At 40.8% G+C, this 20791-nt stretch overlaps 2 protein-coding genes across 8 annotated transcripts in view; one reads left to right on the top strand and one right to left on the bottom strand.

The window, feature by feature from the left end:
* Nucleotides 1-2555, bottom strand: part of LOC145542362 (uncharacterized) — a 144224-nt gene extending 141669 nt beyond the window's left edge. For all 5 annotated transcript variants that reach the window (XR_014079808.1, XR_014079804.1, XR_014079805.1 and 2 more), the window contains exon 1: nucleotides 2471-2555. The gene's annotated coding sequence lies outside the window, so the exon portion shown is untranslated. The remainder of the gene's footprint in view (nucleotides 1-2470) is intronic.
* A 74-nt stretch (nucleotides 2556-2629) lies between these two features.
* ITGA4 (integrin subunit alpha 4) overlaps nucleotides 2630-20791 on the top strand; it is an 88906-nt gene continuing 70744 nt past the window's right edge. For 2 of the 3 annotated variants that reach the window (XM_081581024.1, XM_081581026.1), the window contains exons 1-2: nucleotides 2694-2948; nucleotides 3287-3408. In XM_081581024.1, the coding sequence (XP_081437150.1) occupies nucleotides 2752-2948; nucleotides 3287-3408 (319 nt within the window). In that variant the 5' untranslated portion in view covers nucleotides 2694-2751. Of the gene's footprint in view, nucleotides 2949-3286; nucleotides 3409-20791 lie in introns of all 3 variants that reach the window. The other variant, XM_081581025.1, reaches the window with a different exon arrangement.

The raw sequence follows: 20791 nt of genomic DNA, 5'->3' as shown, positions 1-20791 counted from the left end.
TGTCAGTCTACCCAGAAACAAATATGCCCTGAGTGGAAAAACAGAGCAGGACCATTTACCATGGGCCCTTAAAGCTACTTTTCTGGAAGCCATTTCATTTCATGTTTACAATAGATTTATCATTCACCATTATTTGCCTTTTAATTACCTTATTGAAAATAATAAGAGAGGATTACTATTCCCCTTGTTTTATCTGTTGACAGAAGAGTAAAAATAATTCGGTTGGGTTTGGCTGGAATATCCTAACACTCCACAATATCTCAAACTCCACCTGTCTAAAATTTAATCTACCATTGCCCCCCCAGCTATACACACACACTCTCTCTCTCTCTCTCTCTCACACACACAGGCATAACCTTATTCCCCCAGTGTTTTTCTCTGTGAATTAGCATCATATTCCCAGATCCCAAACTTGAAACTTGGGCATCCTGACTCCTTCGTCTCAGCCCCACATTCGTATTTACCAATACGGTCACCTAATTCTGTCATTATTTAGTTGCTAAGTTGTGTCTGACACTTTGCAACCCCATGGACTATAGCCTGCCAGGCTCCTCTGTCCATGGGATTTCCCAGGCAAGAATACTGGAGTGGATATTTATCCCTTTCTCTAGGGGATCTTCCAGATCCAGGGATCGAACCTGAACCTTTGTCTACTGCATTGGCAGGTGGGTTCTTTACCATTGAGCATTAGGGAAGCCCCAATCACCAAATTCTGTTGGGTTCTATCCTCAGATATCTCTTGAAACTCTTTTTTTTCCTGCTCCTTCCTAGTTCAGGCCACTCTATCATCTCACCACTCATCCCCCCATTACTGCAGAAGTCTGCAAAGTTAGGCTTTCTGTCTTTAGTTTTTTCTTCACACTTCTGAAACCCACAGCTGACCAAGACCAGTCCTCCAACAGCTGCCTACTAGCTCGAGCACAGAATTAAAAATTCTTAAACTGGTTTAGGAGGTTCACAATGTGTCCCCACCTCCCTAGTCAACCTCATATGGTACCATCTTGTGTGGGGGCCGCTAACCACTCCAGCAAAGGTCACCTCTTTTCATTCCTCTACCTGGCCCTGCTGTCCTTCATCTCTTCTCTCAAAGTGGTTAGTCTAACAACTGTGCTTATCCTTCAACTCTAAGTGTCCCTAAAACACCCAGAACTTTCTCCAGTCAATAAACATTTGTCTGTCTACCACTTGGCTGAAATTCTTCCTGAAAACTTGTCCTGCCTTGTTCACTATGGCATCCTGTGGGCCTGGCAAAATGCCTGCTCAATTAATATGCTAAGTAAATGAACAAGTATTTTAATCATGTGTCTACTTTTTACAACTTGAGAGGTACTATTTCCATATGGTTTTAATGCGCAGGCACACACACACTATTTGATGAATGCTTTTTCTTCATTTGTTTTTATTTTCTGTTCCCCTCTCTAGGAGATCTTCCTGACCCAGGGATCAACCCCTGGTCTCCTGCATTGTAGGCTAACTCTTTACCATCTGAGCCACCAGGGAAACCCAAATAATAACTAGACCTGCATCTCCTGCAAATACCACCCTAATCATCTATGGCTATCCAGCTGCACTAGAAAGAAACCTGAGGTACACCTGGCTTAATTAGGACAAGAGTCAAACCCAATTTAGTGTGTTGTGCTGTGGTTCCCCAGCACACTTTCAGAGGCTCATCATGATGTCTGTCTCTTGACCTCAGCAGATGCTAAGCCCTGATGGTTCATGTATCCGGTGGAACTGAGCGGATATGTGGACAAGGGCAGCATCACCCGGAGGGAAGAATCAGTCGAAATGAGGCAAGTCAGTGTTTCCTTACCCCAACCTGGCCCTTGAACTGAGCCACGACCTAAACCGTCTGCCCCTCCCTGCCTTTCAGCTAGACCCACTGCTCCAAGCAAGTTGCCCAGACTAAAGAAGAAGTAAGGGGAGGAAGGAAGTGGAAGTCTTAAAGCTAATACCATACCATAACGTCTTTTTCACCAAAATGTATCTTGGGCACCTTCAGGGAGTGGGGTGTGTGTGTATGTGTGTGTGCGCGTGTGTGTGGCTCCCTGGTTAATTTCTCTAGCGGTTGCTTATTAACCCCCACCCCCCCAAATCAGGTGTAGTGCTGAATTATCAACGAAGGTTCAGGACAGTTTCCTTCGCAGTCCATCGGGTGCCCAGGTTTGTGGCTGGCCTCTGGGCCACACCGGGCAGGCCGAGGAGCCTCTACGCTCATAGTGGGGCGCGCGCGGTCGGTAGAATTGAGGCCACGCCGCTAAGTATCTAGGCCCCAACCGCGGTTAAAAGGCGAAGCCCTGGCCCCTTCCAGCTCAACTCCTGCAGTGCCAGGAGGCCCGGCCTGGGCGCGCGCTGCGCGGCCAAGGTTCCCTAGCGCCTCCTACAGTCACGCGTGCCGGAGTCAGCGGTGGATCCTGCGACCCCGCACCACACCCGTACCCCACCCAGAGGCCCACGCCCCGGGACTTACGATCACTGAACCTCCCGGCTGCACCGCAGAATCGCGCGTGGGGCTCGGCGGGCGCGTCTCATCCCTCGCCTCCTCGGATTGCTCCGCCCGCCGCAGCCCGACTCCCCCCCCCTCCCTTGGTCGCTGCCCTCCTCCCTCCGTTCTTCCCTCCCGTCCGCCGGGGCCGGACACGCTGAGCCTCTTCTCTTGGGGCGCTCTTCCCCTCCGCCAACCGTAGCATCCTGCGCAACTTTGGGACGGACAGCGGCGGTTCAGTGTTGAATGTTCCCCTCCGAAAGCGCATGGCCGTGGAAGCGAGGCGGGGGCCGGGCCCCCGAGGGGCCGCCGTCTGGGAGGCAGTGATGATTCTGTTGTGCTCTGGAGTCCCGACCGTGCGCCCCTACAACGTGGACACAGAGAGCGCGCTGCTCTACGAGGGACCCCCCAACACCCTGTTCGGCTACTCGGTGGTGCTGCACAGCCACGGGGCGAACCGATGGTGAGTAGGGTCGGACGCGGGAGCCTTTGGCATCTCAGAGCAGCTAGCTAAAAGCGCCTCAGGGATTCCCCGCCTGATTCAAACTTTCTTCTCTCTAGAGAAGGCAGGAGGGAACCCAGCTTGCTGGAGAAGTGTTTGGGAAACTAACTCATCCTGGGGTGGCAGCAGCCGGGGTGCGTTCTGGCGCCAGGCCCTGAAGTTTGGGGTGGTGGGTTGAGTGTTGGGGTGGTGGGCGGAGGAAGAGGTGGCGGGAGCGGCCCGGCTGCCTCTGAGGAGACCCGGGGTTTAGTGGGCAGCAAGGCTAACATCTGCGCGCATGTGCGCGTTTCTCTTCTTAGGCTCGTAGTCGGGGCGCCCACTGCCAACTGGCTCTCCAACACTTCAGTGGTCAAACCTGGGGCGATTTACAGATGCAAAATTGGGAAGAACCCAGCCAGGACCTGCGAACAGCTCCAGCTAGGTGAGTGGAATCTAGGGACGGGAGCTAGTGAGCCCTGACCCCACTCGTGTGGGCCCCACGGTAGACAAGTCCTGGAAAAAACTCATATTGCCTCTTCTCATTTAAAGAGGATGATTTTCACTGTTAACTCAACACCATGTTCCCTTCTTAACATAAAAGAGGTCTCCTTTCTGTCAGTTTTTTCTCCCTTTTGCTAATGACAGTGCTTGCAGTATTCTGTCAAAATTATGTAGAGGAAAATTTCTTACACCTCCTTAGACCTTCTCTTCACCTCTCCCTGCCTCCCTCCTCCCCACCCCCCAATGTGTAAAACACGTCTTAAAATCTCTCAGCACATTAATGACAGGATCCAGCAAGCCAAGACTTGAGAATTTTATTTCCATCTTTGACCTATCAACCTTGTTAAAGAACAGGACAGATCAGGAATAGCAGCTGGAATTGATCCCATACCCTGTCATTTAGCCTAAGGACTTTTTAGAAAAGAAAATAATATAGTTTTACTTAAGAAATGTAAAAGGAGAGCACAGGAAAAAATTGGCATCTCCACTGTTCATATAGTTATTAATAAAATGAGGCTTAATGTATAATTATTAATTTTTCTCTTCAAAATCTCTTGATTTCTTAATGTCTCTTCTTAGATTTGTGAAAAATGCATTCTGTTGGGGGAGGGAAGAAAATTCATGTTGCAAAGTCAACAGCAAATTTGCTTTGTACAGACACACGGGGGAAGAAAGGGGAACTAATATTAATTCGGACCCTATCTTGCTTCAAACATTGTTAGGAACTGCTGTGTATGTTGCTTCTTTTCCAGAAAACAACACTGGGCCGTGGGTGACATTGTTCTTACTTTACACGTGAGGACTCTGTGGTTCAGAGTGTTGCAAGGACTTTTTCTAAAGTTACTCAACTAGTGAGTGGAAGATCGGACTGCAAGTCAAAGTTAGGCCTCAGTTCAGTTCAGTTCAGTCACTCAGTCGTGTCCGACTCTGTGACCCCATGGACTGTAGTGCGCCAGGCTTCCCTGTCCATCACCAACTCCTGGAGCTTGCTCACACTCATGTGCATCCAGTAGGTGAGGCCATCCAACCATCTCATCCTCTGTCATCCCCTTCTCCTCTAGCCTACAATCTTTCCCAGCATCAGAGTCTTTTCCAATGAGTCAGTTATTTGCATCAGGTGGCCAAAGGATTGGTGCTTCAGCATCAGTCCTTCCAATGAGTATTCAGGGTTGATTTCCTTTAGGATGGACTGGTTTGATCTCCTGTCAGTCCAAGGGACTCTCAAGAGTCTTCTCCAACACCACAGTTCAAAAGCATCAATTCTTTGGCACTCAGCTTTCTTTATGGTCCAACTTTCACGTCCATACATGACTCCTGGAAAAGGCCTGCTTGGGTCCAAAGTCCAAGCCATTTCCTGTCATGTATACATCTTCAATGCAAATAAAATTCACTGAAGAGTCCAACACAGTATCTGCTGAGATGGTGAGTCACCTGTAAATGGTGAATAAATGGTTATACTTAGTAACTTTTTCCTGTTTATCTTTATTATCCATGGGCTCTGGGGATAAGCTAGTCACTGAATCTTTAATACCCTCCCCCCTTTTTTCATAGTAGTCTTTGCTTTTTCTCAAACTGGAATACTGCTTCCCTTCATTGACAGTGAATTCAAATACAATATGCACTTAATGGAATTTTATTTTTGACTCAGAGAGCATCCATAGGAATTTAGGAGTTGTCTGCACTGCTTAGAATAAGTCCCACCCTCTTATTAAGCATATTCCTTCCCAAAAGACAGACTAGGAAAGCATAGCACATTCACAGACCTATCCATTTGGAATAACTCTGCAAAGCGTAATTGTCTTTGCCTAAGAGACTTGTGGGATGAAGAATTAGGGAGCAGAGCAGACAGCTTTGATCTGCCAGAGGATCTTGACAAGGTCTCAGGAGGGAAATGTTTTATTTTATTGTCCTGTCATAGTTTCCTGATTCATGACATTACAACCACTGGTATTTATCCCCTACTTCCTGTCTGGAATGGCACTGAATCTATTTCTAGATGTCTGTATTTAACTGGAAAGATCCTGTCACAATATTGTATTAAAATTTAAGATAACAAAAAAGTCTGTCAAAATTGTAGGAAAACCTAAATTCTTTGGACACGTGGAACATAGGAAGTGATTACAGAAATATCCATGGAGAAATGTGTGCATGGTAGATGTGCAGCAAACATTCATTAAGTAAAGATTTATTGAATGGATATATGAATACAGCAAAGTGAAGTTTGACTGTTATAAACCTGATTGAACAAGAGAATTAACTAGAAATGATAAATCAAAGGGATATTTTCAACTTTAAAAGTTTGATCAATAAAAAAGGTATTTACTGAGGTGAAAGGCAGACAACAAGATTTCCAGTCAGTCAACTGGTAGAAACACTGATGGCTAGAGTAATAGCTTTGAACGTTTGCAAAAGAGTTTACTGAAATTACTTCTCACATAACAGTTTAAACACTGTATCTTCCTTATATAAAGATATTGTATGTTTCAATTCAGAGCAAACTCAGAAGTAACTTGAAGCTGTAAAATAAGGGATTGAGGATAATGTCTAGAAAGTTAACACTGAAAACAATAAATTGGTAACTAAAGGCTTTTTAAAATTCTCAGGTTTGTAGACTGTGTAGTATTCTTTATGAAGAATTGTCAAGGAAAAAATATACACACACACAATCATCTGTATAAGATGATTTTAGTTGTTCTGCTTCAAACGTATGGACAATGCTTAGCTCACTATCTTACATTTAACTGACATTCAAAAAAATATTAGTTTATTTTTATCTCTGTTTTCCACTTAAATCTATATCTGTGTGTTATCTGTTATAGGCATGGTGAGGTTATAAATACAGACAATTAATAGATGAAACCAAAAGTTAAATGTATAAATGAAAAGATAACAGTTGAAACACAGTGGAAAAATATTTTTTGTTGGCTCAACCAAAAATATCTTACAATAACTAAATATTGAGCTACGATATCCATGTCACAAGATGTTTTCTTTCATTTGTGTCCTAATTTGCTATCAAAGAGATGAAGTTGAAAGATCTCTTAAAATAATGCTCATCTCCTACACAATTCAAAGTGCTGTATACCTGAACTAGTCTTTAGGTCTAAGAATTTCAAAGTTTCATTCGGATAGATTCCTTCCTTCAAAAGAGGACATCAGTACCCTTCCCCCTGCCTCCTAAACCCCCTTTCCTGTTGTGCATAATATTGTCCCATACTGTGGTATGTTCAGTATAGTCATAATCAGAAGTGAGCAGCAAATGCCTGTTTATCTCAAATGTTCAGGGGATGAGATGTTGAGAGTCAGGTACCCCTTTTAGTGAAGTGAATTGACTGTAGAAGAGATGTATTTCTTCCTGCGTGCTGATAGGCTCCTTCCACCTCCCTGCCTACCTAAGAGGTATTTTCCTGCTCACTTCCTTGGTACTGCCCTCTGTGAACCAGAGGAAGGTAGTCTGCCAATCAGGAGGTCTGAATCTAAACTTGTCTGTGAAGACCCTGTGTCTGGGGAGGCCATAGTGATTTCCATAGTTTCAGTTGGTTTTCTACTCAGCAAGGATGCTAGGTTTTCTACCTAGCAAGGATGCTAGGTTTTTTTAAAAGGAAACTTTGAACACAGTTGGTTGCTAAATTAAGGCATTACAAGTAATGACTTTGTTTATGTATTTAATGATAGTACATTCATAGTCACCAGTATTTGAAGGTAGAAGATAATAAAATATATAAATGACTGTAAAATTATATTAAAAAGATTGTCTTTATTTCATCTTTCAAAAGACATACTCTCTAGATCTTTCATTACTTTTAACTTGCCGCCAATACCTTTATACTGATAGCTACTAATAACATTATACATGTGTGTTTGTATGCACATGCAGACTTGAACAAACGCACACTTGTCTGGATAATAAAGGTTACAATTTTGTTATATAATGTACATGAAATGTATACAAAATATATAAAATTATGTAATTATTGTCTAATACAGTAGCCACAAGCTACATATGGCTATTGAGTACATGAAATGTGGTTAGTTTGTAGTGAGAGGTCCTATAATACAGATTACATCTGGATATTGAAGACTTAGTACAAAAAAATTCACACTTGTATATATATATATAAAATATATGAAGTGAAGTCGCTCAGTCGTGTCCGACTCTTTGCGACCCCACGGACTGACTGTCGCCTACCAGGCTCCTCTGTCCATGGGATTTCCCAGGCAAGAATACTGGAGTGGGTTGCCATTTCCTTCTCCAGGAGATCTTCCTGACCCAGGGATTGAACCCGGGTCTCCTGCATTGTAGGCAGACACTTTACCATCTGACCCACCAGGGAAGTCTATATTATATATATTATATATATATATATATAATCTCTTGATTTTTTAGGTGTTGACCATATTTTGAAAAAAACAGTTTGAAATTCATATCAATTGCATATTTAAATGAGAATATTTTAGATGCATTAAATTAAAGAAAATATTAACATTAATTTTGCTTATTCCTTGTTACCTTTTAGTGTGACTAGTGTAAAAATTATTTCATCTGTAACTTGGATTATGTTTCTATTGGAGATCACTGTTTTAGAAAAACATAACTTCCCTATGTAAAATAACACTGACTTTTTAGCAAGTGCTTTCCCAATGTCTATATGTAAAATGAATAGGATTTTCACCTTTCTAGATCAGTGTTGTATAATTACTAGACCTTTAAGCTTCCTTTTGGTCCCTCTTTTTCTTACTAGAGAGAACAATGGTTTATTACAAGTTAGTCATCATTATTTCCCTTCAGATTTATAAACTTAGCTAGCCTCCTGATTTATATTACATAACCTATTTGGAAGAGGTTAAGTTAAATAGCATCTGTGTCATTTAACTAATAATTACCTCATTCTCACTTCTGCCTGATTTGTAGGAATTATTAGCTTAACATTAAAAGACAAACCACTCACTGTTGAAACATCAAATATGTTCTTGATAACTTTTCTTTCTTATTTGCAGTACTCTTTAAATTGTAGTTTATGAAGCTGATGTTGACACAACTGGTCATTTTGAAAAATCATTATTGAACAGAGGTTTGTTATGCTAATTATGCACAAAATTAAGACAGAGAGATTCATGAATAAACTATCATATTAAAAGAATTAAGTTTCCTGATTTCCAACAATTTCCCAGACTCCATCTCTAAAAGAATGGCTTCCACCTTGTTTGAGAGATGAGGTTTTCTAAAATGCAGTTTATTTATTGCCAAAAATTTACTTGACCACTGGGTGATATTTCTAATGGCTGAAAAATATCTCCCCTTGGCAACAGTTCTTGGGCCAGGTATGGTGATCCATTGTGCATGCGGGTCATCGGTTCATTTGGTCATTTACTGAGGGATGCCTAAGTGCTAGAACCTGGACATACAAAAGAAACACGGCCCTTGCCTCAGGGGGGTTGCAGTCTAGAGGTTGGGTTATTATGGGAAAGTATGGTGAGACAATCTAATCCAGTTAGGAGAAAAAGATGATGTCTTCCTAAGGAATTCTAGTGGAAAACTGAGGAAAAAAATCAGTTATCTCAGAAGAAGAGGTTATGGGAAAGGGTGCTGGACAGAGCAAAGTGTGTATGAGCACCCTGAGGTCTTTGAGAGGGCGGTATCTTTGGATGGAAAGAAAAGAGCCTACCGTCAAACTGTGGCGTGTGAAGCGGTGTAGATTAGAGAAGCGAGCAGGGATTATTGGTTACAACTTGGCAAGTTCTCTGGTAGCTGCAGAAGCACTGGATGTCAGCATTCTCTTGTGTGGTCACACCCTCTTCCTCGGTGGCTGCACAGCTCAGCGGAGGCTGGAGCTGGGTGTTGGGCTGAGGGCACAGATGCACGGAGGGAGATGCTGGCTCCAGGGGGCATGGTGGTGCTGAGCACTGTCAGAGGCAGGGTCTGATGCAGGCCCACAGGAACCTGCAGGGGCCCCGGCTGTTAGTGTGCTCTCCGGGGGCTGTGCACTTTCCCTGGATGTGTGCACAGCAGTGCAGCGGGATGATGGGCAGCAGGCTGGTGGCCTGCAGGCGCACTGCTACATGGCCAAACCTTGAGCCTGGGCATGAGGGTGACGTCAGCCACTGGGGTGGAGGCAGGCGTCATGTACTTTGGCTTTGGTGGGTACAGGGAGGAACTCAGCTGACTAGCTTCTCAACACCAGGGTAGCCACAGAGGCCTGGGCTGGCTGTTAGTGTGGTTCCTGGGCTCCTCAGGGGCAGGAAAAAGGGAGTATGGCAGAACCCAGGTTTTCAGTGAACACTAATATGCGTGCTACAAAAGCTGGCAAGATCTGCAGGAGGTCCACGGTGTCTGTACGGGCCGTTGATTTAGTCGGTGGTGAAATCTGCTATTTGTCTGCAGAGCAGGTCTCTGTGACCTGGACTTTGTAATTAGTAAATGAGAGAGATGAACGGGAAGAAGGTTTCAAAGATGTTACGCAAGGTTCTGACTTGTGCTGTTGGACAGATGATGGTGCTATGTGCCATGAGATGTAAAAATAGATACCTGGTAATCAGTTGGATGTATGGGTCTGGCGGGCAGGAGAGGTCTATATAGGCAGTTCAGAGTTGAAGGTAATTGGCATAGAGATGGTAATCAAAGCTATGGAAGTTAATGAGCTTAACCTGGGAACATTCTAGGTTAAATGGATCACTAGACCCAGAAGAGATCCCACAGGACTCCTGCCATCTGAGAAGCAGCTTGAACAGTATTGGTCAACTCTAGCTGCAACCTAGATTCTTCTGCTGAGCTTTAAGAAGCCCAGTGCTGGTGGCCTTTTCCTAAACTCATAAAATCTCTGGGAGTGGGTCTAGCTAGGTTAAATATTGTGATTTATAGCAAGAATATATATTTGGTCTTCAACCCCATTTCTGGCACAGTGATCCTAGAACCCTTGGAGTTTTCTAGAGTGATAAATATGTCTTTTGTTAGGTTAATGAGGTGACTTTAGGACCAAAGGATGTGACTGGTTGCCAGTAGAGCACATTGTATGATCAGAGGGTTGGAACTTTCATCCACATCCCCCTGACGCCAGCAGGAGAAGAGGGGCTGGAGGCTGAACCAGTTGCCAATGGCTAATGATTTAATCACTCATGCCTATGCAATGAAACCTCTATAAATGCCCAAAAGGACAGGACTTGTGAACATTGTGGGAATTTAGGACTAGTGGTGCATTCAGAGAGGTCCTGGGACATGTTTCCCATGTCTTGCCCTATGTGTCTCTTCCATCCAGCTGTTCCTAAGTTACTCCTTTTATAATAAACTGATAATCTAGTGAATAAAATGGTTCTCTTGAGTTCTGTGATCCACACTTGTAAATTAATCAAACCAAAGGAAAACATTGATGGAAGCTTCAATAGCCAGTGGACTTGAGGTTGACATCTGAAGTATGGGTTGGGGGGTTATATGGAAAGAAAGTAGTCTCTTTTAAATATTTCACGTATTTTAATCAACTGTTAAACATACTCCCAGTGCATTTTTACCTTTCAAGTTTCTTCTGAAAGTTCCATTACCCATTGAAGAAGTTTTATGTGAATTTATTAAAGTTGCCTAAATTTCCTAGTACTATAGAAGATAATCACAAATTGCTGGATAATAGTAAGGTACTTTTCAGTGTTGTTCAGTAATGTACTGTATTTACTTTTTTCTTTTTTTACCTTTTGGTTTCCTTCACCCATTTCTCCCTCCCTGCACCCACCTCTGGCAGCCACATAACTGTTCTCTCGCTGAGCTTTTTTTTTTTTTTTTTAAGATTCCACATATAAGTGAGGTCATAGAATGTTTATCTTTCTCTGTCTGACTTGGTTCACTTAGCATAATGTCATCAGGGCTCAATCATGTTGTTGCAGACAAGATTACATTCTTTTTTGTGGTTGAATAATACCCTATTGCATATATATGCTGCAATTCTTCACCCACTCACTCTTCATTGAACACTTAGGTTGTTTCCCATCTTGCCTGTTACAGATAATACTGCAGTAAATATGGGGGGGGGTACATTATGCTATTTCTAGTTGTGTTTTCCTTTTCTTTCGATATGTACCCAAAAGTATTGTTGAAATTGTTAGAACTACCATATGGTAGTTCTATTTTTAATGTTTTGAGGAACCTCCGTACTGTTTCCATAGTGGCTGCCCCAATTTACATTCCCACCAACAATGCACAGCCTTTTTCTCCACACCCTCACTAACATTTGTTACCTCTTGTCTTTTTGATAATAGCCATTCTAATAGGTGTGAGGTGATAGCTCATTGTGATATTGATTTGCATTTCCCTGATGATCAGTGATGCTGGGCATGTTTTTATATAGCTCTGCCCCATATTTTCTCTCATTCAGTAGGTTGCTTTTTCGTTTTGTTGATGGTTTCCTTTACTGTGCAGAAACTTTGTAGTATGATGTAGTCCCACTTATTTATTTTTGCTTTTGTTGCTTTTGCTTCTGGAGGTAAATTTAAAAAATTATTACTCAGACCTTTGTCAAGGAGCTTAGAGAAATGAACCCTTAATCGGTGGGATCTGACATTATTTCCAGGTAGATAGTATTACAATTACAAGTTGGATTTCAGGACCCCTGCCTACTATCAGAGAATTTCTTGGTGGTGATGTGGAAAAGGTTCACCCACACACATTGGAGTTGGGTGCAGAATCCTTAGTAGGGCATTGGAAGTTTCCAGAGGTCCCCAGATGACTCCAGTATTCATCCATGGTTAAGAACCATTGGAGAAGAAAAAAGAGCCAGAAAAATAGGTTGAGGAGGAAAAGCCAAAGCAGTAGCCAGGGAATCAGGTCACTGTGGTATTATGGACTTTGAAGAATGGGAGATTTTGAGAAGAGGTGAGTGGTTGGCATATCAAAAGAGGCCAAGAGGCCAAGCTAGGTAAGAGCCTAGGAGGATTCTTTGGATTTAGAAAGAATTGGTTTGTTAAGAACCTTGGAAAGACCAGTTTTAGTGGTAATGCCAGACTTCAGAGGGGTGAGGAGTGAGAAAATATTGGTGTCAGATATCAATTCTTCCTTTATTAAAGGAAGAGTTCTTCCTTGGGTTCTTCCTTCATTTAGTAAATAAATTTTATCCATTACTTATGTTTGTACTTGGAATAGAAAGTTGGCCAAGATGGCTAAAGCCTTCAAAGAACTCAGTTACAGGAATAACAGGTAAACAGAGAAGTACTTATGAAAAATGTCACAAGCATAGTGATAGATGTGCACAATAGGGAGAAGAAGCTGGATAATGAAAGTATTTTGGAACAATGGACATGAGTAATCGAGTCAGTTTTGGCCAGTTTTGATGAGCACATAGTAGAGTCTCAATGAATGTGAAATGGATGGGTACATTTCTCAGATTTGGGTGGGGTCTACTGGGATTTGCTGTATATTTCAGCATTGTTCCCAGAGGTCTAGGCCAGCCTTGCATTCCAGACTCTGTCCACTCACACTGGATAGTCTAAAGAATATGCACTCCTGAGAAGTCTAGAATGGACTGTCTTTAAAATTGGGGGAATTTTAATTTTAGGAGTAGTTAGCAATATCAAATTAGAATATGGAAGTGAACTTGCAAGGGACGGGACTGGGTTCAGTAATGCTGTGTGTTGGTTCTGATGTCCTCAGTTTACCCCTAAGGATTTTTAACAAATGATTAGTCATCTCTTTCATATAATTTATATGAAATACTGTAATTCACAATGAATTGCTCAGATAGAGTGAGAGTATAGACATAGTTGTCAAATCTCTTTTGCTGGAAATATTTTGTGAAGTGGATTAGACGTGTCCTTTTAAAATTATATTCTAGGTAGAAGTCTCTTGTCAGTATTTACCCTCTGAGAAATCATTCTAGGTCTACCTAACCTCAGTGCTATTCTCTGTTCTCTTGGGACCATTTTTTAGAATTTTAATATTTATTAGAATATCATTATTTTGTCTGAAGGTCATTGTTGCATTGTCTCTGCAACATCTTATCCCACCCTTTAAACGTTGATGAAAAGTTGTCCTCTGTTGTCAGTAACCCCTCATCTCAGTCTGATCCTACACTGACTGGTACAGAATGATGCCATGGACTCTCTGACTGATTTTTACTTTCTCACATATTTTTGAACTTTATTATCATCCTGACCTCCTCCTCCATCCTACCCTGTGAATTCCAAAACCAAGCTCAGAACTTCAGTATTGACCACTGAGCATCAAGTGAGGGCAGGTTTCCCTGGAGTGCTTTTCTGTTCACATTTTTATATTGTTTTTGTTTCAAAGAACAATAGATTCTATAATATTAGTGATACTTTTTTCAAATGAAATGGTACTTGTATATTAGTGATACTTTTTTCAAATGACTCCTTAAGTCTAGGAGATTAATTGAAAACCATGGAAACAGAGAGTTGTTTTTCCTTATTTTCTAATGTTGGAAGTTAATGTTACAATATAAGTTATTATGAAATAGAATAGGATTATCAATAGTGCCAATACTTGGATTCATTCGCTGATTAATAGTGAAGTACTCATAGCAAATCACTGTAAAGTAGTATAGGGTCGTGGATGACAGTGTGGGTTTGAATCTTTCCTTCCCCCACTTATAAGTTGAGTGACTTTGGGCAAGATGCTTATTCTCCCTTTCTTTCAGCTTCTCCATCTATAAAATTGGGATAATGATAATAATACCCACCTTTAAGGGATATAGGAAAATTAAATGACTTAATATATATGTTCACATATATTAAAAGTGTGCCTGTTACATGGGAAACATTTAATTAGTGTTATTTATTATATAAATAATAATTATTGTAAGACAACATTCCTTCTTTACATTATGCTCGGCAGATGTATCAGTTGCTGTACATTTTTCTGCTCTACTTAGTAAAAAGACTTGTATAGGTTTTCTACAGGAATGTGAAGAAGTTTGGACCCAAGGCATTGGAGGGAAACCCTTACCTTAGATTCAGGCTCACAAGCAGAATGGTTTTCTAGGGCTCAGAAGTCTAGTGATGACTCAGGGTCAACCCAGATTTATAAAATTGCAACCATCAGGCTTGACTGCTGCCTGAATGGATTCACCTCTGTGTGGAACTCTTCCTAAATACAACAAAGTAAAATAAATAAAATTATAAAATAAAAACTATAATTAAAATAAAATGACCTAGAAGACTGGAATAGCTGTTTTTTTTTTCAGGCCTATGATTATAGGAACTGTTACTGATATAAATTGAGCATGATTATCCATCATTATCAGATTTTTATTACTAAGTCTAAGAACGTGACACTTAAAGATACATCAGGAATGGTTTCTACTTTTGATATTTAATTTGGTATTTTGATCCTTGATTGCCACTAGATGAGTTGGTGGAAATGCTCTTGGAAGTTTAGTGCTCCCATGTCCCATATCGCCTCTAAAACTGGGGTGTTTTTTACTTTTCATTACTCAGTTATTGTTATTGCTGTTAAATTCATGAACATCACTGTTACCTTTTAGAACCATCACCACCACATTTTATTAGACGTGTGGGGAAAGTACACCGTTTAATATAATAAACATAATCTAATGGGTTTAGTAATAATTAGTGTTTGATAAGAAATAAAAACAAGGGGCCCTTTGGCTTAAAGAGCGGAAGGAATGCTGCTGATCCGACCTCGCAGCACCGTGAGCTCCCTCTGCTGGTGTGTCCACATCAACGCAATGTGGGTACACTGGGGAGTGGAAGCATTTACCAGTCATTTAATGAACACCTACTACGTGCCAGAAAGTCTTGTATGCACAGGCACAAATTTTCTGTAATTTTTATAACCCTCCAATGGTAGGCCTTGTATTCTGGTCATATTTGAATCGGTATTTTTTTTTAATTCCCATATGTCTTTTCTGTATTCTGTGTCACTCAGTAATCGTTGCTTCTACAAATAAAGATATATTGAATGAATGACTCCTTATAGAACATAGAACAAGAGTCCTTTGTTTTTCAGGATTATTTGAGAAAAATTTAGAGTGGAAGAGTTTGAAATATATAGGACTAATCTTTCAATAGACTAGAACTTCATGTTAAAAAAAGTAATTGGTGGAGGTAAGGTCTTTCACTACTTTTCTAAAACTTGAAAATTATGTCATGTTTTGAAAGATCAGACCAATATGTGTGTTGTCTTAGTATCCAGAAGACCAGTTTGAGAGCCCCAATCAAATGTCTGAACTGATTGAGCCGGTGACACAGGCAGATACACCAAACTTGTCATCGCATCTGAAAGTCCCAAGCTGCCCTACCCATGAGGTGCCACTCAAGCTGTCAAAAGGCTACAGAAAGACCTCTGAGTCTGGTCTTACCCCTTGCTCATTCCTCAGTGGAAATGCCAAAGTATTGAAAATTGATCTAAACTGAGGAAAAGATCAGGGTAAGATAGGGACCAAGTAAGTGACATTTTTCATGAACCCTAGAAAGTTGACTGGAAATTTTACACATTTTCAGCTGGCAGAAAAGATTAGAAAGTGAAATTTATCCAGATAATTCATACATTTGAAATATTTTTACAATTCTATTGGATATACTCCAGATTAGTGGAAAGTTTGAGATCTTCAAACTTCGAGATCTTCAATTACTAAAAGTTTTTTAAAATTCTTTTCCATTATGTTTGAGTGCAAGATATTGAATAGAATTCCTTCTGCTGTACAGTAGGATTTTGTTGTTTCTCTCTATTATGTATAATACTTTGTATCTGTATCTGCTAATTCCAATCTCTTAATTTATCCTTCTCCACCTTTTTCCCTTTGGTAACTGTGAGTTTGTTTTCTATGTCTGTAAGTCTATTTTTGTTTTGTAAATACATTCATTTGTATCATATTTTAGATTCTGCATATACTTGATATCATATATTTGTCTTTGTCTGATTTACTTCACTTGATATGATAATCTCTAGATCCATGCATGTTGCTGCAAATGGCAGTATTTCATTCTAAAATTTCTTATGCTTGATTCTAGTATTTTCCATTTACTGGCCCCATGAATTTGGGCAAATCTCTTTACTTCTTTAAAGTTCTGTTTCTCCACCTGTAAAATGAGATTGTTAACACAGTCCTCTGTTGCTTCTGTGAGAATTAAATGAATTGAATGTGTATGGTAAGGGCTCGCTGACACTAATATGCCACAAATATGTTATGGAGGAGGATATATGCCATGACATATGTGTACCTTAATCATATCTTTAGCTTAATCCTTAAAATAATAATGTCAACATCAACTAATGTTTGCCTACTTTCTTTGCCGGGCTCTGGCCCAAGCCCTTCACACATCCCTCATTTACTCCCCACAGTCCTTGCAGAACCCCTCTGAGACAGCCATCACTGGAGGCCCACCTAATTCTCAGTCCTAAACCATCCTACTCACATATCGCACTTTGTAAAGATCTTCAAACCTGCAAACACTGTTTTCCTTCAGACCATCTGTTACTATCTTAAAACTTAAGGGACTAATGTTTTGGAAGAGAAGTAGGGGAGAATAGTAGGAAGAAAGAAGATCTCTCCAAAGTTTAGATCCCTAAATGGTGAAAATTTTGCAGTTGTATCCTCTGTTGTTGTTCTTCAGTTGCTATAGTCGTGTCTGACTCTTTGTGACACCATGGACTGCAGCACACCAGGCTCCCTTGTCGTTCACTATCTCCTGGAGTTTGCTCAGATTCATGTCCATTGAGTCAGTGATGCTATCTACCCATCTCATCCACTGCTGCCCCCTTCTCCTGCTTTCAATCTTTCCCAGCATCAGGGTCTTTTCTAATGAGTCGGCTCTTCAAATCAGGTGGCCAAAGTATTACAGCTTCAGCATCAGTCCTTCCAGTGAATATTCAGGGTTGATTTCCTTTAGGACTGACTGATTTGATCTCATTGCTATCCAAGGGTCTCTCAAGAGTCCAACCTCTAGTACCCTCTAGTGGAGCATTTTGTGGTGGAAAAAGTGGGTATTAGAATTCCCTCCCTCAGCAAATGTTTTGTTCCTGCCTACTGCAAGTAAGGCCCTGTCTGTGCTGTGGAAATGCCACAATCAACGAAATAGTCAATCTTCCCCCATCAAGTGACAGTCAAGAGCAAATATCTAGTCTCCCATAGTCTCTGTCATATTTTGTCACTTGAAACAATGGCACTAAAATAGAGGACATGAAAAACAGCAAAAAAAAAGTGGAGGGAATGGCAAAAAATGTTCCTTATTGGCTTGGTACTATTATCGTTCGTATCCATCTATCAAAATTACTGCTTATTAACATTTATATACGCATGCACATACTAAAACAAAATCAGCAAGTGGAAATGAAAACCAAATAGTAAGCATACATCTTTGTATTTGCTTTCCCAAATACAAATTGAAAGAGGAAAAATATGAGAGAAAGATGGACTTAATTTTTAGAATAAGGAGTATGGTTTTCATGTGGCTTTGTTTTTTTCTAATGTCTACTGGGAAAATGCATTCAACTGTGCTAAGAATTAGTCATTCTAGTTGTATAAAAGCATGGAAAATTATCACTAATTAATTTCTACCAACCTCATTTATGTTAAACCATGTAAAGTACATTTTTTTAATTATGAAGTTGATTTGATTTACTAAGAGTTTAGATCAGTAATGTATGAGCTGAATTGAAAACAAGATCATAAATCATTTCAGCATGACATTTGGATAAAATATAAAGATCATCTGCCTTTATTTATGATGTTCTGTCAGGAAAATTCATGAGAATTACCTTTCTCATTTCAGTTCTCATAATCATCATTTCTGACCAAATTATAAACACTGTATTTCCACATGAAAAAAACTGGCTTAATATTTGATATGCTATTTCAACGTTTAGTTGAAACCAAGGAGGGCAAAAAGATATTACTCTCATTTTCTAAATGGAGTAGTTTCTTTTCAAGTATTGTATAACACAGGAAATGGCAAAACCATGTATATTGCAGAGCAGTTGCTCACAAGTCCAGCTACACGCTACCATTACCTGGGGAACTGAAAAAATTCTGAAGTCTGAATCTCAATCTGGGCACATCAAATCTGAGCCAGAGAGTGGGATCATGTGTTAGTATTTGTTCGAAACTTCCCCAGCTGATCTTGATATCCGGTCAGAGCTGAGAACCACATGAAAAGGTGTGGCCTCCAGAGCACAGAGGTGAAGGGAAAGCTCTGGAGAGATGCAGAGCATAAGCTGGTGATGTGGTCTGACCCCTCTGCCAAGATTCTGCAAGCACTGCAGAAGCAGAGGGGGAAAGTTGCTCAAAATTAAGAAGCGACCCAGTTCGGCAGTGGAGATTTATAAGCTGTTCTTCCAACTGATTTTTGTCTTGTTACCAGTGCTGAAAGTAGCTCAAGATTATTGTTGCTGTTGGGTGCTGCCTGTGACAGAAGCAGTGTTAGGAAGTAGAGAGAAGAAACTTATGTAAGCAGGAGTCTGTGTGTTTGTTCATTTTCTAGAATTACCTAAGTGTGTGACTCTTAAGGTTGAGATTCTGAGCAGTGATGACACTGTGATGTCACCTGGGAGAGCTAAAACTAAAACAGAAAGGATGCAAAAGGGAATAATCTGTGGACCTAGAAAACAGTTAATAAGATAGGAGTTCCTCTAGTTTCTATTTTAAAATCAACAAATAAGAGAACTCAGCTGAGAAACAGATGATGATTCACTATTTTTCTGTATAAAACCTCCTGGGCCATTTTCAGTGCAAGTTCAATGCATGAAGCCGGGCACTCAAAGCCAGTGCCCTGGGACAACCCAGAGGGATGGGATAGGGAGGAGCTGGGAGGGGGGTTCAGGATGGGGGGTACATGTGCACCCATGGCTGATGCATCTGGATGTGTGGCAGGGGCCACCACAGTGTGGTGAAGTGATGGTCTGCCAATTAAAATAAATATATTAATTAAAAAAAAAACTTTGGGGCCATTTTTATGCCATTTACATGGCATTTTGTGGTTCTAAACTATTGTATGTTTATAGCATACATATTACTATATGTTTTTGAGCTTTGTGATAGCATCTCTAGAACAGTAAACTTGTGTCTAAATATTGGCCATAATCTTAATGAAACTGTTCATTAAATATATTGCATTTTAAAGTAGTAAAAATGTATTATAGTATCAAGATAATATATTGTTTGTGACATCTGTTCTCTCCTGTCTAATTTTCCTCTTGCACAATTGCTTTATAAACTGAATGCTGACTAATTTTAGAAAGACTTTGGTATTTTCAGAGAAGATACGTTATTGGAGTGTCTTTTGGGATGTTGTTCAGTTGCTCAATTATGTCCGACTCTGCAACTCCATGGACTGAAGCACGCCAGGCTTCCCTGTCCTTCACTGTCTCCTAGAGTTTGCTCAGACTCATGTCCATGGAGTCCATGATGCCATCCAACCATCTCATCCTCTGTCATCCCCTTCTCCTCCTACCCTCAGTCTTTCCCAGCATCAAGGTCTTTTCCAGTGAGTCAGCTCTTTGCATCAGGTGGCCAAAGTATTGGAGCTTCAGCATCAGTGTGTTTGTTTCTGTGTGTTAGTCGCTCAGTGGTGTCTGACTCTTTGCAACCCCATGGACTATAGTTCACCAGGCTCCACTGTCCATGGAATTCTCCAGGCAAGAATATTAGAGTGGGTTGCTATTACCTTCTCCACGAGATATTCCCAACCCAGGGATCAAACCCGGCTCTCCCACATTGCAGGCAGATTCTTTACCATCTGAGCCACAAGGGAAGCCCTCAGCATCAGTCCCTCCAATGATTATTCAAGGTTGATTTCCTTTAGGATTGACTGGTTTGGTCTCCTTGCTATTCAAGGGAATCTCAAGAGTTTTCTCCAGCACCATAGTTCGAAAACATCAGTTCTTCAGTGCTCAACCTTCTTTATGGTCCAGCTGTAACATCAGTACATCAGTTCAGTTCAGTCAGTCATTTGTGTCCAACTCTGCTGGATCATTGAAAAAGCAAGAGAGTTCCAGAAAAACATCTATTTCTGCTTTATTGACTATGCCAAAACCTTTGACTTTGTGGATCACAATAAACTGTGGAAAATTCTGAAAGAGATAGGAATATCAGACCACCTGACCTGCCTCTTGAGAAACCTGTTTGCAGGTCAGGAAGCAATAGTTAGAACTGGACATGGAACAACACACTGGTTCCAAATAGGAAAAGGAGTACATCAAGGCTGTTTATTGTCACCCTGCTTATTTAACTTATATGCAGAGTACATCATGAGAACACTGGGCTGGAGGAAGCACAAGCTGGAATCAAGATTGCCGGGAGAAATATCAATAACCTCAGATATGCAGATGACACCACCCTTATGGCAGAAAGTGAAGAAGAACTAAAGAGCCT

Source organism: Giraffa tippelskirchi, chromosome 3, assembly GCF_054371585.1.
Source record: "Giraffa tippelskirchi isolate mGirTip1 chromosome 3, T2T-mGirTip1v1.2.pri, whole genome shotgun sequence".
NCBI classification, from domain to species: Eukaryota; Metazoa; Chordata; class Mammalia; order Artiodactyla; family Giraffidae; genus Giraffa; species Giraffa tippelskirchi.
This window is presented reverse-complemented; position numbering and strand designations above follow the sequence as displayed.